This window comes from Halichondria panicea, chromosome 4, assembly GCF_963675165.1.
Source record: "Halichondria panicea chromosome 4, odHalPani1.1, whole genome shotgun sequence".
NCBI classification, from domain to species: domain Eukaryota; kingdom Metazoa; phylum Porifera; class Demospongiae; order Suberitida; family Halichondriidae; genus Halichondria; species Halichondria panicea.
Genome location: NC_087380.1, coordinates 1,081,417 through 1,099,439, shown reverse-complemented (window position 1 = coordinate 1,099,439; position 18,023 = coordinate 1,081,417). Strand labels below are relative to the sequence as shown.

At 43.6% G+C, this 18,023-nt stretch overlaps 3 protein-coding genes across 3 annotated transcripts; 1 reads left to right on the top strand and 2 right to left on the bottom strand.

Annotated features, from left to right (window-relative positions):
• The first annotated feature begins 42 nt into the window (after positions 1-42).
• LOC135334933 (F-BAR domain only protein 2-like) lies at positions 43-8,833 on the top strand. The gene is made up of 19 exons (XM_064530297.1): positions 43-277; positions 755-827; positions 1,002-1,093; positions 1,632-1,712; positions 1,880-2,024; positions 2,514-2,672; positions 2,832-2,877; positions 3,202-3,347; positions 3,726-3,855; positions 4,230-4,334; positions 4,662-4,756; positions 4,986-5,106; positions 5,392-5,541; positions 5,692-5,752; positions 5,876-6,009; positions 6,396-7,056; positions 7,327-7,438; positions 7,919-8,192; positions 8,487-8,833. Exons 2-19 carry the CDS (start codon positions 798-800, stop codon positions 8,678-8,680), a joined length of 2,736 nt encoding a protein of 911 aa, XP_064386367.1. The 5' UTR covers positions 43-277; positions 755-797; the 3' UTR covers positions 8,681-8,833.
• A 240-nt stretch (positions 8,834-9,073) lies between these two features.
• LOC135334750 (homeobox protein aristaless-like 4) lies at positions 9,074-10,606 on the bottom strand. The gene is made up of 4 exons (XM_064530032.1): positions 10,507-10,606; positions 9,965-10,381; positions 9,567-9,865; positions 9,074-9,511 (listed from the first exon to the last, which is right to left on the bottom strand). The coding sequence occupies exons 1-4, from the start codon at positions 10,604-10,606 to the stop codon at positions 9,074-9,076; spliced, it is 1,254 nt and encodes a 417-aa protein (XP_064386102.1).
• A 1,178-nt stretch (positions 10,607-11,784) lies between these two features.
• On the bottom strand, positions 11,785-17,973 carry LOC135334926 (receptor-type tyrosine-protein phosphatase delta-like). The gene is made up of 11 exons (XM_064530289.1): positions 17,809-17,973; positions 17,411-17,565; positions 16,805-16,982; positions 16,088-16,354; positions 14,295-14,564; positions 13,883-14,152; positions 13,661-13,786; positions 13,230-13,379; positions 12,750-13,082; positions 12,450-12,505; positions 11,785-12,373 (listed from the first exon to the last, which is right to left on the bottom strand). The coding sequence occupies exons 1-11, from the start codon at positions 17,882-17,884 to the stop codon at positions 11,942-11,944; spliced, it is 2,313 nt and encodes a 770-aa protein (XP_064386359.1). The 5' UTR covers positions 17,885-17,973; the 3' UTR covers positions 11,785-11,941.
• Between the last annotated feature and the right edge of the window lie 50 nt (positions 17,974-18,023).

Sequence of the window (18,023 nt, the reverse complement as noted above, 5' to 3'; positions counted from 1 at the left end):
ACGATCTTTGTCTAAATTTTATACATAATAAAAGGGCGTGGCTTGCGAGACTAACTAGCCGTCACACACCACACACAGTATATATAGTATAGTACACAGTGAACAGTAACCAAAGGTGGCACCACTAGCTAGCTAGCTAGGGCCTAAAGATTCCGGACGGAAGACTGCATGCTCTGCTGGACTGGTGGCTTTCCCTGGACAACTGAGAGGCTGATTGATTGCTCCTGTCTTCAGTATATTCGACTATACAAGTGATCCAACTTGGTACAACAGTTAGGTATGTATCAGAATAGACCCCCCACACTGATGTGTACATGAACACACACATACACTCACACGTACATGAGAGCTCTGTGGTTGTTCTATCACTATAGTGTACAGTGTATGCTATATAGAAGCTTCAGCTAGCTGACTATAATGTCCTTAAACGGTGGCGTTTGTATGTACATAGATACCGTTTATCAGGTTTCGAATGCAACGTTTTTTTGATTGCATATTGCAAATGTTCACATAATTCGCTTGAGCTCCCATTTTCCCATGCTTTGTACGCAATTCGTAATAGTTAGAAACGCGATCAAGCTTGTACAGTGATATGATCAAGCTTGTACAGTGCTAGTGTCTTACGCAATTGGTTTAACCTCACATTAATATTGTATCAGTGTGTCTATTGGAGCATAGTTTTTGTGGTTACGTTATAATACCATATGCTTGTTGATGAATGATTTTACTACATTTTCAATGTTTTTCATTTCAGGTATATAGTTCTGTCCAACCACCCACTACTCCGAAGGGTTGCCATGGTATCCAAATTTGAAGAAAATTTCTGGGTATGTCAACCATAATATCAGCGCCATAAGAATAGTTACTATATAATGTCCTTGGACAATTAGATTGTAATATCGAAGGTAAAACAATTGTTCAGGGAGTACCATATTTAGTCTAACAAGTAGACAATGTTTTGTGGAGTATGTCGTGCTGTAAATACGTCTTTTCGCTGACAGGGCGAGGGTAACCATGGTTACGAGGTCCTCCTACAGAACATGAAGGCAGGTATGGTGGCCAGCAAAGAATTAGCCGAGTACGTCAATCAAAGGTGAGACTGAAAGTAACAGTGTGTGTCTGTGTTAGTTCATTGACTGGAATTGTATGTACATGTAATGACAATAATGACATTTCTACCGTATTTATAGCGGGTATATTTCGAGGGTATACAGTTTTCGCTGATTAAGCATGTACCGCGAACATTTATACCCACGAATGTAATATCGCATGCATGCATGCTGCAGAAAGGCTGCTATTCCGCGAAATTAGATCCGCGAAAACCTTTCTAACGGTCAATCCGCGAAAGTTTATACCCTCGAAATATACCGGCTATACGGTATGTACAATGTACATGTATGTGATCTTCATGTGTACAGTATTGCGTAACTGCTTGTTTATGTTGTTGATAGCGTAGTGCTTGTTGTCATAGCTGGCACATTTCCTACAATTACACATGTTACATTCACAACAGCTTCTCTTAATTGCATTTTTTACCTTGTGAAAAATTACGTTGTGCACACAATGATGTTGTACAGTATGTATAGTAGTAAGCTTGTGCTGTGTTGACTGGGTCTTTGGTACTGGTACAGGATTTCTGTGGAGGATGGCTATTGTAAGGGCCTGTCCAAAACACACAAGTTTGTTCAGCACATCTCCGGCATCACACTCGGGTGAGTCACATGACACTGTATGGTGTGTGGGGGGAGTCACATGATACTGTATGATGCGTGGAACAGGTTGCTACATGGCAAAGGATACACACTTCACTTGAAATACAAGCCCTCGCTGGTACTACATTATGCATGTATATTTAGAATGTACATTGGACCCCCTGCAGTGGATTTGCCCCTCTGTGGGAGGTCCTCACTGAAATGAGCCATCAGTTGAGTGACATTCACGGGCAGTTTGTCAAGATGCTCATGGAGCTGAACAAAGAGATACTGGAATACAACTCCTCACAGAAGGACAAACTCAAGAGCAGTGTAAGTTGAGTAGGTGTGAGTGGGTGTACCGTATAGCGGGGAATTTTCGGTGGGCAAACATTTCGTGGTTTTCGTGGTTGAATCTCTGAGCACGAATATTTTACCCACGAATGAAGCGACTTTGACTACCTTTATCTGCAGTGCAAGCAACTACCACGAAAATAATTGCTTAACCACGAATGTTTTATCCCTTCGTTGGAAAATAGTTCTCATTAAACCATCCAGAAGGTCTCTATAGAGATCGTGATTGTCACTGTGAATGACATTGTGATGGTTTGACATCAGACTCTCTCTCTAGCTTGTTAACCCGAGGCGCGTGGGCGGCCACGGGTTATAGTAGTCGTTGGTTTGTTTTCTGTGGTTTTGGTTTATCTTTTTATAGCCTGTGCATACGTGTATGTATAATTTTGGACCTGTACGCTTCACATGTACGCTGAGTGTGACCGTGTTCTGTTTATATTACCTGTACTATACCCCCCCCCCTCTTAGATGAAGGGAGAGATAGAGCAGGCCCAGGAGTCCCTACTAGCATTCCAGGGAACAGAATCAGGTATCCAGAGGACCAAGAAACAGTACCAGCAAAGTGTGGAGCATCTAGCCAAGGCTGTTGCCAAACAGGAGAAGGCAGCTGATCCTGCCAAGCCTAACGTAAGTACCTACTGTTGGGGTTATAAGAGTAGGAAATCTTTTATGCCACCTGGGTTATAAGTAGTTTGGTTTTTGGTTGGCTTTGTTCCTGTGGTGTACTGGAGTTGCTTCCAGTGTATTGTTTTAACTCTCTGTCTCTGTTTCTTTCTGTTTCTCCAGCTTGAGAGTCGCTTACATCAGGCCAAGGCTTGGATGGAGACCATGAGTAAGTCAGCATGCACATCAGCTATTGATGCCTACTGTATGAAGGTTCGTGTGTATAGTGTGTGTGTGCACAGCATATAATGGTAGCTACTGGTGTTCCTACAATGTACAATTCACCTCGCTTGAAAGTAAAAGCAAAATACTACTCTAGTTGACCTCAAGTGTGTAGACTAGTGTACATAGCCTATAGTGTGGTCCCACTGTGTACACTGGTTGGCTTGTGTTTTCTCTAATACATATTATAAGGTTTGCATTTCAAGTGAGTTGAAAAGGGTTGTAATATTATAGCTACTAGATGACTCACCCCCCCCCCCCCCCCCTTTAGAGAGTGATCACCAGACTGCCACCAGACGTCAGTGTGAACAGGTGATGGACTTCCAGCTCAAGATGAAAGAGGCGTGCCAAAAGTTCGAGTCTCTCGAGGAAGAGCACCTGGCACAGATGTCCACCTTTGTTATCAAAATAGCCAAGGTGAGTGACATTCTATTTAGTATAGAGTCTTGCAGTATATACATTGGTGGTTGGTTACCTGTACAAGCTAGTACAGTCCATGGCTCAGTACTTGTATGGCTGATATATTGAGTTAGGAATGTCTGTTATCTCAAAACTAGTTAAAAATTAGTAGCTGCATGTTTGAAAGGCCTATCAGATAATGTGTTTTAATTACCGAGTGTGTGCATAAGATACCATTATGTCGATTGACCATAATATTGCATTTTAAGGGTCTAACCTTTTTCTTTTTCTTTGTCAATATATTTCACAACTTAAAGTGTCCTCAACACTGTACATGTAGTCTGTGTCTCTACAGTACACCACCTACACACACACGCCCACACACACACACCACAGACTCAGGACACCCACCACCTTCGTACAGAACGTGTGTATGGAAAGGTCAACGAGCAGCTGGATATATTCTCAGTTGAGAAGCTACTAACTGAGCTGGTCAGTAGCAAGGGGACAGGGCGAGACAGACCAGGTGAAGGGGCGGTGTTTGTAGTAAAGGGGGCAAAGAGAGAGAGTGTGGAAGCCAGGCAATCAACGGATCCAATTGCAGTATTTGTGCACTGTATTGATTGTGAATTAGATTTTCTATATACACACATGTAGAAGCACATTCTTTACACATGGAGTTTAAGTACAAGCATGACTCTTAATACAGTTACTGGTGTGTGTTGTTCGTAATTCTGGTGTCTACCCCATCTCTCACTCTCTCTCTCTCTCTCACTCTCTCTCACTCTCTCTCTCTCTCACTCTCTCTCTCTCTCTCTCTCTCTCTCTCTCTCTCTCTCTCTCTCTCACTCTCTCTCTCACTCTCTCACTCTCTCTCTCTCTCACTCTCTCACTCTCTAGTTCCGTACAAGTTCACAGCTCTGGAGGTCCCTGGCAAGTCCATACCTCCGAGTGCCTCAGCTGAGGACGTGACCTCCCCCACACACACCAACCCCAGGACACACTGTGAGTCCATTTAGTCTAGAGTCTATAAAAGTGTAGGATAACTGGGTGGGGGCAATCATTGTTATTGTATAGACAAGTATATTGTGAGTGTGTAATCTAGTATTGGTAGGTTAACTGGGGATGTGTGTTTGCATTGTTGTGTGTGTTAGCGTAGACAACTACGTAACATTGTAACTGGCGTATAGCAGGTTATTGTCAGCTATTGTAGTCATGGGTGTGTCCTTGCTGGTACTTGCACATTCGTTGCTATTAGCCACAATCTTGGGTTACTGTAATAACAATAATATGATCATTGTGTTTAATTGACTGTATACCACCACTGTGTAGCCAAGGGAGAGAAGGGTTTGAAGGGTTTCCTGAAATCAAAGAGAAAGAAGAATGCGTCTGCCATGGCCAGTGCTGAGGGTGGTCCACCCACCGAGGTCAGTCATAAATGTTTTGCGAGTGAAAAACGAGATCCATAAATCTGACACTTTGAAATCTAACTTATGGGATCTGGTAGGATCGTGATATCGTACAAATACCACTATAGAGTATATGTATTCTTTTTGCAATCTTAGCACTCGCAAAGTTGGCTTAATTTTTATGTTTAATGCTCACAAAGGTTGTATCAGGTTACCATGACTACATTGCCACACCCCCTCTCTGTAGCCTCTCCCTGAGGTGGATGAGGAAGGCTACTCTATTCGCCCTGAGCACGCCTCCCACATCGGAATGTTTTCAGGGAACGCTGACAAACAAGAATCTGACTCGGACAGTTTCTCGGACGATGGTGTGTGTGTGTGTGTGTGTGTTTTTAGTGTGTGCAGGGATGGACCCACAATGGTCAGTAGTGATTAGATCTCTAAACAAAAATAACCTCCTAGGCCTGTATAATTATTACGCTAATGAAAGAAGAGATTGAATTGAATAGCCACCACTTCGAGCATTTTAGGTACATCACTGTATTTAATGTAGTTATTTTTTCTTACTCTTTTAGCTGTGTAATATACGAGCGCGTGTACCAGTCCATACATACGTTAAAGCAGTGGTCAACTTGTGCTTCCATTCCCTCCAGAGCCAGAAAATCGTATTAAGAAGATCAAGATAAAAGAGAGGTCTGTGGACACGGCCACGGTGGACGACATCAAGGCCTCTGTGATGAGCCTCAAGATAGGCAGCAATAGCCCAGGCATGAGGAAGGCTACCAGCTCACAGTCCCTAAATAGTGAGTATAAGCCCAGGGGCCACCTTTTGAGGGTGAATGTTCGTTGAGTATAAGCCCACGGGCTACCTATGGAGGGTAGAATAATCTTCGCGATAATTATACTTTATGTTATGTTTTTTTTTTATTTACTCTTGCCCCTCCCCTTCCCAGTGTTTGCCACACCCCCAAGCTCTCGTAGGGAAAGCTCCACAGCCAGCAACACCAGTGCACAGTGAGCACGCACACACACACACACACACACACACACGCACGCACACACACACACACACACACACACACACACACACACACACACACAATTGCAAACTCTTTCTTTGCCTCCTCCTCCTCCCAGGGCGAGTGTGACCTCTCTGATAGACATAGACCTAATACTGTCTGGGAGTAGCGTGGTACATGGCATCCCCTCCCCCCTTCAACCAGTATCCTCCCTCCCACCACCTCTCCTCGGTGGAGGGGAGGACCTTACACGTGAGCTAACAGTACCTAGTTACTCTGAAGTGGGGTTAGTCCCTTCTCTGCTTGGAGGGCACGTATGTCCTCCCATTCTCTCCAATATCCCTTACTCTCTTAACTATCCGCATCACGGTATGGCAACAATCAACTCAACACAGTTAATTGAACACAGAATATCAATTGCATGTATCAGGAGTGACATTAAGAATGACTCCTACATGTATACATAGAGACTACAATTCTCTGCTGTATGTACATTACAGTATGTTGTTAAAGTAATAATAAACTTCATGCTAACATTGTTAATGTAGAGGCCAAATGTCATTCTGTTATGTACCATACAAATATACGATGCTCTGTCTGATTTTAGCAAGGTCATTATAATTATCTTGTTGCTATAGAGACCCTGACTCCGTGGAGTGTGTCGAGTGAAGCCCCTAAATCCTTGAAACCAATCCCCACCCCGAGGAGAGGTTCCACGCCCTCCAATACTTCCACAGCAAGTGCCACGCCCACCCTTCCTAAAATAGTGGCACCCGAGCCGTCTCTACAACAACCACAGCCTAGCAACGCTCTCCCTAGCAACGGGTCGTCCCCGGAACACATTTACGGTAATATTCAAGTTTTTAAACCAGTTCCAAAACCAACCGCCGCTGAGAAACACAAAGACACTGCTGTCCTCAGCCCTCTGATCTTGCCCTCTCCACGGCGGTCCAGCCCCACCACCCCTAAAAGAAACGGTGGTACACCTAGTGCGTCGTCTGAGCTGAGAGTGGTCTCCCCTCTGGCTATCACCACTCGTTCTGCCACCGCTAGCCCCACGGATGCGGCCACTAACTCCAAGCCTGCAGTCCCACTAGCCATTGCTTTCAGAGAGACTTGTAATGCCATTTTCCACGGCACTGATGTCAGTAAGTGTGTGTCTAAAGTGAGTGGTGAGGTGGTGATGTCGTTTCCCTCCAACTACCTGGGTACTCTTAGTTCCAGTGAGCCTCTCTCTTTCAACCTGAGCAACGTGGAGTCCGTGGAGAGAGTTCTACACAACCAATATCTACTCAAGAGGTGAGTGGTGTGACCGCATGAGGAGAGCTTGATTAACTGTGTCTAAGGTTTCCTGCTACAATTATTGTCAAGAGAATAATTATAGACAACTCTTGTTACTGTACATGTAGGTATTTTCACCATATTACATTATATACTTGTAGATGTTCATTGTCTGATGTGTCAGTTACATGTACGTACATTGGGCACTATAGATAGCAGCAGGACTTGTTTCAATTATCCATCCATGTGATTATTAATTGTTTTGTTCAACACGATACTACACGACAGGAATGAGGGTGATCGATACACGTTTGACATGGTGGCCTTGTTGTCAAAGCTTCAGACAATGAAGGAGAAACACTCTTCTCCATTCTACAATGTTCAGTTGCTTAAATACGAGGTATATGTGTGAACACATCGTGTTAGATTACTCATAACAGAAGCTCTAAGTGTGTGCACAAGCACTGTACATACACGTACACAATGTTGGTAACTGTACAGTTGTACTACTGTCTTAATAGCATAAGCCTGAGTCTTTGTAGTACTGCTCTGCCTTTGATTGGCCATAACTTGAGTTCCGTTTGTCCATTCTCAAAACTTTTATGATTTTCTGAAAGCTTAGAAAAAGCTCTTTTATATAGAATGTTTAGCTCACAAATTTCGATCGGACCCAAATTTGGCATTTTCCCCCACCTATAGCCCACGGTTTTTTTCCGAAATTGGCCCCGAAAAATGAACTTTGATTTTAACACACTATCTGATAGAGCTTGAAGTGGGCGTTCATAAAATCATAACATTTTTGAGATTGGACCTTCCAAACTTGAGTTACAATGTATAGCCATTCAAAGATTCACCCCCATCCACACGCACACACGCGTAGGTCAAGTTGCCAGACCCCTCCCATCTCCCTCTGAAGCTTGTTTGTTATTGGAAGTGTGAGGCTAGCGTCACTAACTTCCGACTGGACTACACCTACCGCTCGGCTGTTATGAAGACGGTGAGTGGAGATACCAAACCTCTCAACAAGCTGTCAGTGACTGTCCCTCTTGGCGGAGCTGTGAAGAACGCTCTCTCAAAACCAAATGGCAATTGGAACCCAGAGCAGAGCAAGATGGTGTGGGAGATAGCCACAGTGCCTCCGACACAAGGACAAGGTACGTTTAGTGACCATAATTGTGTTTGTTTAGTATACATGTACTGAGGCTGTGAGGGTGGTGGGTAAAGAATGGTACTGTAAAAAGTACCTAACTACAGTAGCTACAATTTATAATTTTGCTGCTTTAACATTTTTCAGTTTGTTTTTCACACAATATAATTATACATGTACATGTAAGCATTAATTTGGTACTATAAGTATGCCCCCCTCCACACACATCACACACATCACACACACACATCACACATATCACACATATCACACACACACCACACACACCACACATGCACAGAGTCGAGCTCATCTCTCCATGCCAAGTTCGACGTGTCTGACGGTCCGTCTGTCCCTGTACCAGCTGGCGTGGGCTTCGAGTGTGAAGGAGCCACTCTCTCCGGACTGAACCTAGAACTTTGTGGCACTGCCTATAAAGTGTCACTCCTCAAATTTAAGTGTGGCTCTGGAAAGTATGCCGCAGAAGTTAGTTAATCATGGACAGACATAATTATAATTATATATAATTATAATAGAGTTGTTATATTATCATGTAGTTAACTTCATGCTCTTTAGTGTGTTCTTGTGAACCCTGTGTTGAATTGATTTGTTCGCTATAATTAATATATAATTATAATTACGGTGACACCAGACGCTAAAGACATAGGCTGCATGCCACATGATATGTCAGTGGGTATTCCCCTATTTTCAGGACAAAGGGGCAGGCTAATAGCTCAACTATGAATATAATTAACACCCATCAAAAATAATACAATTATAGTGCACATGTATTATGTCACATCAATAATGATGTAGAGCGAAACAAATGTACATTAATTGTCTTCATGACCACACAATGAATGTATTAATTACATGCACATGCAATCACTATTTTTGACAAGTGACAACTGTTCCGCTATAGATTGTGTCGTATGCTGATGGTTGAGTGGTGGTCCTAGCTACTCCAGTGGCGGCCATGTACGAGGGGAGTGCGGGGGCGAGGGACGGCCTGAGGCTGTGAAATCCTGGTAGTGCACCGGTATTGCTCACAGAGGTGCTTGCTTGAGAGGTCGAGATTGTCGGGAAACCCCCGGGAAATGGGAAGCTCGACATATAAGGGGAGAGTGCCCCCGGAGACGGTAGAACAAATGAAGTAGCCGTGGTGGAAGGGACAGAGAAGTTGGAATACATTGCAGCAGAGGCAGCCGCCGATTGGGTTTGTTGAATCATCTTCTGCACTCTACGGGCTCTGTAACGGCTTCTGCAACTTCTGCTTCCAGTACGCTCTTGCTTCCGATACCGAGCTCTCCTGTTCTGGAACCAGACCTGCACATAATTTTATGGCACTAAAACTGTAGAGAATTCAGTTTTTCCCTCTCACCTGAATTCTGTCTTCTTTAATTCCGAGACGTTTGGAGAGCTCCTCGCGTACAAATACATCGGGATACTGCGAGACATTCTCAAAGACGTATTCCAGCTGGTCAAGCTGCATGTTGCTGAAAGCTGTTCTTGTTCTCTTTGGTTTCTTTGGCTCGTGGATGTAATCCTTGTCATGCTGTGATGGTGAGTGTTTGGTGGAGTCTGATTCACTGTCTATCCCGCTGCCAATGATGCCATCATCATTTTCAAGAGGCTCAACTGTCCCTGACCGAGATCGTGCAATACCAGAGTCCCTGTCACCTACAAAAAAATTCCAATTTTCTGCATATTAATTATTACAGACTAACTCAGGATAAAAATTAACAAATTACTGCAAAATTGAAAGTGATTGAGACTTACTGGTTGTGCTGTTGGAACCTCCACTCTTGGGGGCGGGGCTATTTGGTTCCCCCTTTATCGAAACAGGATCAAGGGAGTTCACATGAGGATTGGAGTAGCTTTCTGCAAAGTAAGTCGACTCGTGATGAAGTGGAACATCTCCGGCACTCTTTCGAATTTTCTCTGCCAAAGAGTATTGCATTGCTCCTGAGGTGCAGTATCTGCTCTGAGTGGAGAGAGAAGACTCAGCGGAATAGGGGTAGTATGTATTAGGAGCTCCAGTCCATGGCTGCTGTGAGGAGCTGTAGTTTGGGTCCTGCTCGGAAGGCTGCCACGCCGGAGGTGGAGGAGGAAGTCGGTCTTGTTGTTTTGGAGAGCCGTTCCCATAGCCTACAGTGGGCAGAAGACGATTGGTGACACTGAAATCGGTCTGGAAACCTGCACAAGGTTGCAAAGACAATGCACTCATAGCCATTGCAGCTATAATTAGCCTGATAATGCAGCTAACAAAACCATTTGCATTAGTTTCAGGTATGCTTTATATTCTAGAGCCCTCCACTCACCAGCACTGATCTCCTGCTCAGTAGCAGCACTGTCAGCAACAGGAGCTGGACCATGATGGATAGTAGCTGTAGGCTTCCTTTGGACAATTGACGGATCCATAAAATTCTCTTTGAATCCTTAGCTGAGGGGCTTCAAACTTGTTAGAAAATTAAGCAAAGGCCTTTGAGAGTTGAAAAAACTAATGCTTCAAACAGTTTACGGTTTCCTCTGATGTTCCAGCCTTATTTGTAGAGGCCAGTATTTCAAACAACAGTGTTAATGCCGGCTCTGAGGGAGGTGGGACATTCACCACACCATGTGTTAAACACTTTTTGACAGCTTGCATAGTGCTAGCTGTCAGTAATGCAAGTGTCTATGCATGTCCCATGTCAATAAACATAGCTGAGTTCTCTCCCAGCTAGCAGACTTCGTACAGAAAGAGAAAACTACTCCATTAAATTTAGTTTGCTAAATTGCTAGCTGAGCTACCCACGCATTTGTAACCACAAAGCTTGTACACATCAGAACATCATTTTATATAATTATGATATTGAATTGTGTAATTACAAGACTAGGCTTCTTTAATTACCACATTAGCAGTGGATAATAAGAGGTATATTATATTCCTATTACTGCTTATTATTATCATGTCTAATCCTTACCTCTTCAGTCGACTTAGCAGTCTAGGGCTCATCAATCAAAACCACTTCAGAAGGTAATGAAAACCTCTTAACAAATCTACCAGTCCTGTCTACAACAACAAACTGCTCTAACTTATATCAGAGACTATACCATCAGTTCTGTTCTTGTAGATATCTGAGTGTAGCACTATCATATGCAAATTTCTCACTGACATTCTATATTGAAGAAGACATGCAATAAGTGCTTCAGGCCATGTGTGTGCAGTACACAGTGCATTGGTGAGTGTGTGTTGGGATTCAATGGCTGCCCCCATACACTAGCTGTCAATTACGCCTTGCTCTATAATACATCTCTGGCAATCACACAAAATGCATACAACGAGTACCACACCTCACACATTCCAGGACATGCAGCGAGGTACCATGCATACATGCAGACACACATGCATGCAACGAGTACCACACCTCACACATTCCAGCACATGCATGCAGCGAGATACCATGCATGCAGACACACGTACATGCATGCAGCGAGTACCCCACATGCACTTTGCACACACCTCACACGACATGCAGCGAGTAGTACACACCTCACACACACATTCCAGCACATGGATTCTTCTCGCTACCCATATACCACCCTGATACATTCCAATGTGAACTCAAACAAAACATTTTCAAATTAACATACAACTGTACGAGAAAGTTCAGCAGGTGTGCTTTAGTAATTACGGTGAATACAACACATGATCTTTAACACTTTACAAAAACAAGTGCAGTGCTAACGAAATGTTGGACAGGCATGCACACAATATCATGGATTATGCACGCAAAGAGACACAGTACTAGAGTCAGTCATGCAGCTGTTCACACAGTTAATAACAGCTGGGTCGCTCGTGATTAATGTCCTGGAGGCAGCCGACCCCTGTTCGTTAACGGTGCACTCTGGGTCCAATATCGACTTTAACTGTACAGGACACTCCTCGTAATTGCGGACATCCACAAAGAACGATCGTATCACCATGGCAGCCGTTCCCGTCTTCACCCATTGGTCAATCATCGAGACAAACTGGTCCGAGTCGAGACCAATAACTGAGCTACGGTAAGTGACAGAATTTGCTGACTGACGACAACTGAAGACTCCGGGAGATATGGAGTTGATGCTGAAGTTACACTGACAGTTTTCAGAGATCACTTTCACAAGTTCAGTGCGAATATTGCTCCGAATTTCAAACGTCTTTTCGTCCTGAAAAATCAGTACACAATCAATGAATATAAATGGATATGGTTTACTGAACACATTTGTATGTATCCGTACTTACCGTCCAGGAGATGCAGTAGTCAATAGGGCCGAGCACCAACTGGAAGGCAGTCTTCTCTGCATGGGGGGGGGGGGAAGGAGAAAAGTAAAAATATAGTACCATCAGCACAAATACTTTTTAGTTCTGAACAATTGGCCTAGCTGACATAATCGATATATAGAATTAAATTCATAAAATAAGATTGAAATGAGGTATTTAAAACACACTGCATAATAATTATCAATAAGTTGTGGTAAAATTAATACTAGTTATTGCCACACAAATGCATGGGATGGATTACAATCCTTGACTGCTACAAACCTGGTTCCAAGAGAGTCCTCTTAACTGCTATCTCCCCCTCCATCAGCCCCACACCATCCACCCCCACATCAAGCACACCCCTCACTTCTGTCACAAGATCCACACCTCCGACCATCTGCAAGTCACTGCTCACGACTACGGCCGACGTCGTGTTCCCATTGGTCGTTCTCTCCATGTGGGCGTGTATATGCTGTGAGGGTGTGCCTGTTGTGAAGCTAGTGACGTCCACCTGGTAGTACGATATGTCCCACCCTGGTAATGGGGAGAGGGGGTCCCACGATACGACAATGGACGACACGTTTAGGACCTCCACAGTAACAGCCTGGACTGGAGCTGTGTGGGCGGGTGTGTGTGTGTGGGGGGAGGGGTTATAAGCCAACAAAAATTATAAAGGTGATAGAAAATACAAATAATTCGCTTGATTGAGGAAATACATTTATTATTATTTGGAGGAGAGTTGATGGTTCCATGCTGACTCACGTATGTTTTCTGTTAGTTTGACGTCCACACTCACAGCTCCACTCATCACAATTCCCCTCATCTGCCGCACACTGAACTGATACCGCCCCCTCGGTAATAAACCCACGGCAGTGTAACGAGGTTCCTCCACCTCAACCACGGTAGTGAGATCTGCAGATAAAAGATCCATCCAACAACAGTTATAACATTTAGGACAAGAAAACTTCGAGACATGTACAGTACAGTACTGTGGGTGTGGTCTGGTCGCAGTGGTGGTTGGTACTAACCATCCCTAGACAAAAAATAATTAAAATTAACAATCTCTTAAGTCTAGTTTACTATCTGAAAGAAGCGTTGAGGATTGCATATAGCCATCACTAGATTGTGGGCATGCATGCACATCACTGCAGTACATGTTTGTATATAATTATAGCTATATAAAGTTTGCTCACCTGGGAACGCGAGATGATGGTAGATGACTTGGAATAAGAGGTAGTCTTGTGGAGAGGGGGTCCAGGAGAGGTGGACTGAAGTGATAGACGGAGTAGCATTCAGAGAGGTCACTGGTTGCACTGGAACTGTAGGGGGAGGGGCAGGGTAAGCCTTTGAAATTAAGACAAATTAGCCTTAATATTTGGTACGTTTGTTGCATGTATGTGTGTTTCAATTCTTACCTTTCATTACAGTAACATTGACTGTATTTGAGAACACAGTGCCGACAAGATTGCTAACTGCACAGAGATAAGATCCCGCCTCTTCCACCGCTAATATCGTTAGAGTGGGTGTGGTCACTCCCTCGTAACCATCGCTGAGTGAAGACCCATCAGCGTACTGCCACAGGTAGGTCAGGTCTCCGCCCGAGGCTAGTAGTGTGAGGCTGACGTTTCGGCCTGGTTGTGTGTCAAGTATGTGCTCAGGTTGTACTTCTATTAGCGGAGATTGTACTGTGTGTGTGTGTGTGTGTGTGTGTGTGTGTGGGGGGGGGGGTATTAAAATCTAGTCTTAACGTACACAGTGTAGAATGGAGTGTAGAAGAAACGGGACCATACATAAGAAAGAGGACAATTGTGTTAGAGTAATTCTTACACAAGGTGAGGTTGACTTGAATAGAGAGGACTGTCCCAACATCATTGCTCACAGCACACTGGTATGATGTCATATCCTTTCCAGTCACTCCTCGTATCGTTAATGTGGGTGTGGTCACTCCATCGTGGCTCTGCTGCAGTGGTGATCCATCAGCATACTGCCACTGGTAGGAGAGATCCATGCCCGAGGCTGTGAGAGTGAAAGTGGCATCTTGACCAGACAGAAGGTTGAAGATACTCACTGGCTGCTCCGTGATGACTGGTAGATCCACTGTGTGTGTGTGGGCGGGGTGGGGGTAAAATTTTACATGGTGTGTTTATTAAATCCAAGATTTCGTTAGGTCCATAATTTGCTATTTTTCGGCCTTGGACCATGGTATCGCCAAATTGGCAAATACTTTCATCTCTCAAACATGATTTTTGATGACATCATTTGATCTCCTTTTTTCTAAGCTTTCAGAAAATCTTAAAAAATTTGACATTGGATCCACGGAATTCAAGTTATGGAAGCCGAAAGAATCGTCGAACCATTGATTGAACGGGGGTGGTTGAACATAATTATTTCAACAGCCGTAACTTTAGTACCGTTGATCCAATGTCAAAAATTTTATGATTTATCTGAAACAGACCTTTCAAATGATGTGTTTCAATCCAAAATGTTTTTGGGGCCCTAATTTGACATTTTTCGGCCTTGGACCATGGGCTATTATCCATGGTATCGCCAAATTGGCAAATACTTTTATCTCTCTAATATGATTTTTGATGACACCATTTGATCTCTTTTTTTCTGTGCTTTCAGAAATTCCTGAAAAATTTGACATTGGATCCACAGAATTCAAGTTATGGCAGCGGAAAGGATCGTCAAACCATTGAGTAGTTGAATATCTTTCAACAGCTATTAACTTTAGTACCGTTGATCCAATGTAAAAATTTTAACGATTTTCTGAAAGTTTAGAAACAGACCTTTCAAATGATATGTTTCAATCCAAAATTTTGTCAGGGCCCTAATTTGACATTTTTCCGCCTTGGACCATGGTATCGCCAAATTGGCAAATACTTTTATCTCTCTAATATGATTTTTGATGACACCATATGATCTTCTTTTTTCTAAGCTTTCAGAAAATCCTAAAAAATGTCATATGGGATCCACGGAATTCAAGTTATGGCAGCTGAAAGAATCGTCGAACCATTGATTGAACGGGGCAGTTGAATATCTTTCAACAGCTATTAACTCTAGTACCGTTGATCCAATGTAAATAATTTTTTTTCTGAAAGTTTAGAAACAGACCTTTCAAATGATATGTTTCAATCCAAAATTTTTTGGGGCCCTAATTTGGCATTTTTCGGCCTTGGACCACGGGCTAATCCATGGTATGAGATCAAATTGGCAAATACTATGAACTTTGATGACATCATTTGAAAGTTATGGCAGCTGAAAGAGTCACTAAACCATTGTGAATTAAACGCAGGGGGTAGTAATTTTCCTTGAGAACTATGTCCCTGCCCATGCAGACTCACAGACAGTGAGAGTGGCCACCTGGGAGGACACACTCAGCTCCTTCTCCACCACACAGTGATACTCTCCCTCCCCCTATGACACACACAAGGTTATCCCCTGCCCCCCCCCTGTATGACACCCTGCCAATGCAGACTCACAGACAGTGAGAGTGGCCACATGGGAGGACACACTCAGCTCCTTCTCCACCACACAGTGATACTCTCCCTCCCCCTATGACACACACAAGGTTATCCCCTGCCCCCCCCCTGTATGACACCCTGCCAATGCAGACTCACAGACAGTGAGAGTGGCCACATGGGAGGACACACTCAGCTCCTTCTCCACCACACAGTGATACTCTCCCTCGTCCGATTCTCTCACATCGACAATCTCCAAAGTGTTGCTGTTGACACCGCGATACTTGTCACTCTCCTTGAGGTACACGTCCTCGTTGTAGACCCAGCGATACTTAAGAGCATTGCTGGAACGTACAGAGAAGGACACTCGAGAGCCAGGCACAGCATTGAGCAGGGAGATTGGCTGGAAATAGATGTTAGGGTATGCTGTACGGAGAGAGGGGGGACAAGCATGTTCAAACTGTTATATCTCTGCAGGGAAAGGCCACATCAAGAAACTGGCTGGACAGATCGTTTATTTAGCCTCTTCTCTGTTTGTATGTCTCTTCATGAGAACGTTTTAATGAATTAGCACTATATATTTCAACATTTCACCGCACTTTGTCTGACTGACTAAGTAAGTAAGTAATAATGTAGAGATAGTGTAGAGCCTGCACGTCTTACATACGCTGTACGGGGAGGAGGGATGGTATGTAATAGACATTTCATTGGCTAACAAAGCTACAACATTACATCATTTGTATCCTCAACCAATCTATAGTTACCACGAACTATTACAGCTCATAGTTCCCTGTTATGTACTCAAGTGGGATCTACAATTTACGTGCGTAGGACATGAGGTCAATAGTATCACAGTATAGTGTGTGTGGTACCTACCCAAGATGCTGTATATGCCCACGATCAGTGAGATAGACTCGTTATTGTTCCCAGTCTGGGGTATGACACACTTGTACTTGCCGTGTGGACCCAGTCGGTTGTTCCTACGATTGAGTATCACACTGCCCTCGTTGTTACGGTTACGGTATAGATTATGGAACTGAGCTCTGTTAGGGACCTGCGAATTATACATAACCAAAAGCAACAACATTTAATTACTAGGTATTGTATAGCGGGTAATATTCGACAGTGCGTATAAACTGTCCAATTAATTCTACAGCTCAGAATAAAGCCTACTACGCATAATAATTTTGCAGTTCTAATTTTCGGATTAGTGCTCTAAAAACGAACATTTTCACCGCACGAAAATAACCCACTATACAGTATATCAATGGTGGATGTATATCTTGGCTTTGTGCTAAAGGGATCAGGTGACTTGGCCAGTATGAGCACCACAAGACGTGAAGTGCATACGCACGCTAATAAATCTCGGTTCTATGGCACTAATGAAATCAAAGATCAAAGGCTAATTAATTAAAGATTTTAATTCGCAAATTAATTAATGTGCTATATATCATTATCCTAACCTACAGATACATCACTCACTGCAGTCCCGTTTGGATAGTACCATTCTCCTATTGACCCCTCCCGGCAACACGGCCGATGAGGGGTCATACAGTGCAACGCTTCAAGCCCCTCCCCAATCCTCTCCATACTGACCAGCGAGTGGTTCGTGATAACATCTCCGTTCAGCGTTAAATCTGTACGATGGAACACAGAATATAATCTATGATATAATTATACAGTGTATACGTTATACGTACAATTACACAGCCAACTTTAGTAGCTACCATACACACACACACACACACACTCCAGCTAGCTACTGCAAGCAGGTATTTGAGTGTCCTTGTATATAGGCAATGCACTGGATATCTAGCCATAGATACTATAAATTACAGTAATTTATAGTATCTATGGCTAGATATTGTATCTGGTCTCACAATACTCCGGATCCTGTCCAGATATTGACTGCAGGCACAGCAGGCAAAGGAGGACACACAGCATGGAGCTCTCCATTGCTTGCCCTTCAGTGAAAGTCTAGTCCTATAGTCCTAGTTAATTGTCAACGTAGCCACAATGGCTTTTGTATACATTCAGCCCTGATGTCATGCCCACAGCCATCTGGTCCCCACAGAAATTACCACATTCAGATATC

What these genes read in the sequence shown, in the direction of transcription:
- LOC135334933 (XM_064530297.1), top strand. Translation starts at nt 798, where the DNA reads ATGGTATCCAAATTTGAAGAAAATTTCTGG. An exon ending in ATCTCCGGCATCACACTCGG is followed by an intron (nt 1,713 to 1,879) that starts GTGAGTCACATG and finishes GACCCCCTGCAG; the next exon opens with TGGATTTGCCCCTCTGTGGG. An exon ending in CACCAACCCCAGGACACACT is followed by an intron (nt 4,335 to 4,661) that starts GTGAGTCCATTT and finishes ACCACTGTGTAG; the next exon opens with CCAAGGGAGAGAAGGGTTTG.
- LOC135334750 (XM_064530032.1), bottom strand. Translation starts at nt 10,606, where the DNA reads ATGGATCCGTCAATTGTCCAAAGGAAGCCTACAGCTACTATCCATCAT. An exon ending in AGGTTCCAACAGCACAACCA is followed by an intron (nt 9,866 to 9,964) that starts GTAAGTCTCAAT and finishes ATTTTTTTGTAG; the next exon opens with GTGACAGGGACTCTGGTATT. An exon ending in TTAAAGAAGACAGAATTCAG is followed by an intron (nt 9,512 to 9,566) that starts GTGAGAGGGAAA and finishes AATTATGTGCAG; the next exon opens with GTCTGGTTCCAGAACAGGAG.
- LOC135334926 (XM_064530289.1), bottom strand. Translation starts at nt 17,884, where the DNA reads ATGGAGAGCTCCATGCTGTGTGTCCTCCTTTGCCTGCTGTGCCTGCAG. An exon ending in GGGCATATACAGCATCTTGG is followed by an intron (nt 16,355 to 16,804) that starts GTAGGTACCACA and finishes CTCTCCGTACAG; the next exon opens with CATACCCTAACATCTATTTC. An exon ending in CAAACTAACAGAAAACATAC is followed by an intron (nt 13,083 to 13,229) that starts GTGAGTCAGCAT and finishes CCGCCCACACAG; the next exon opens with CTCCAGTCCAGGCTGTTACT.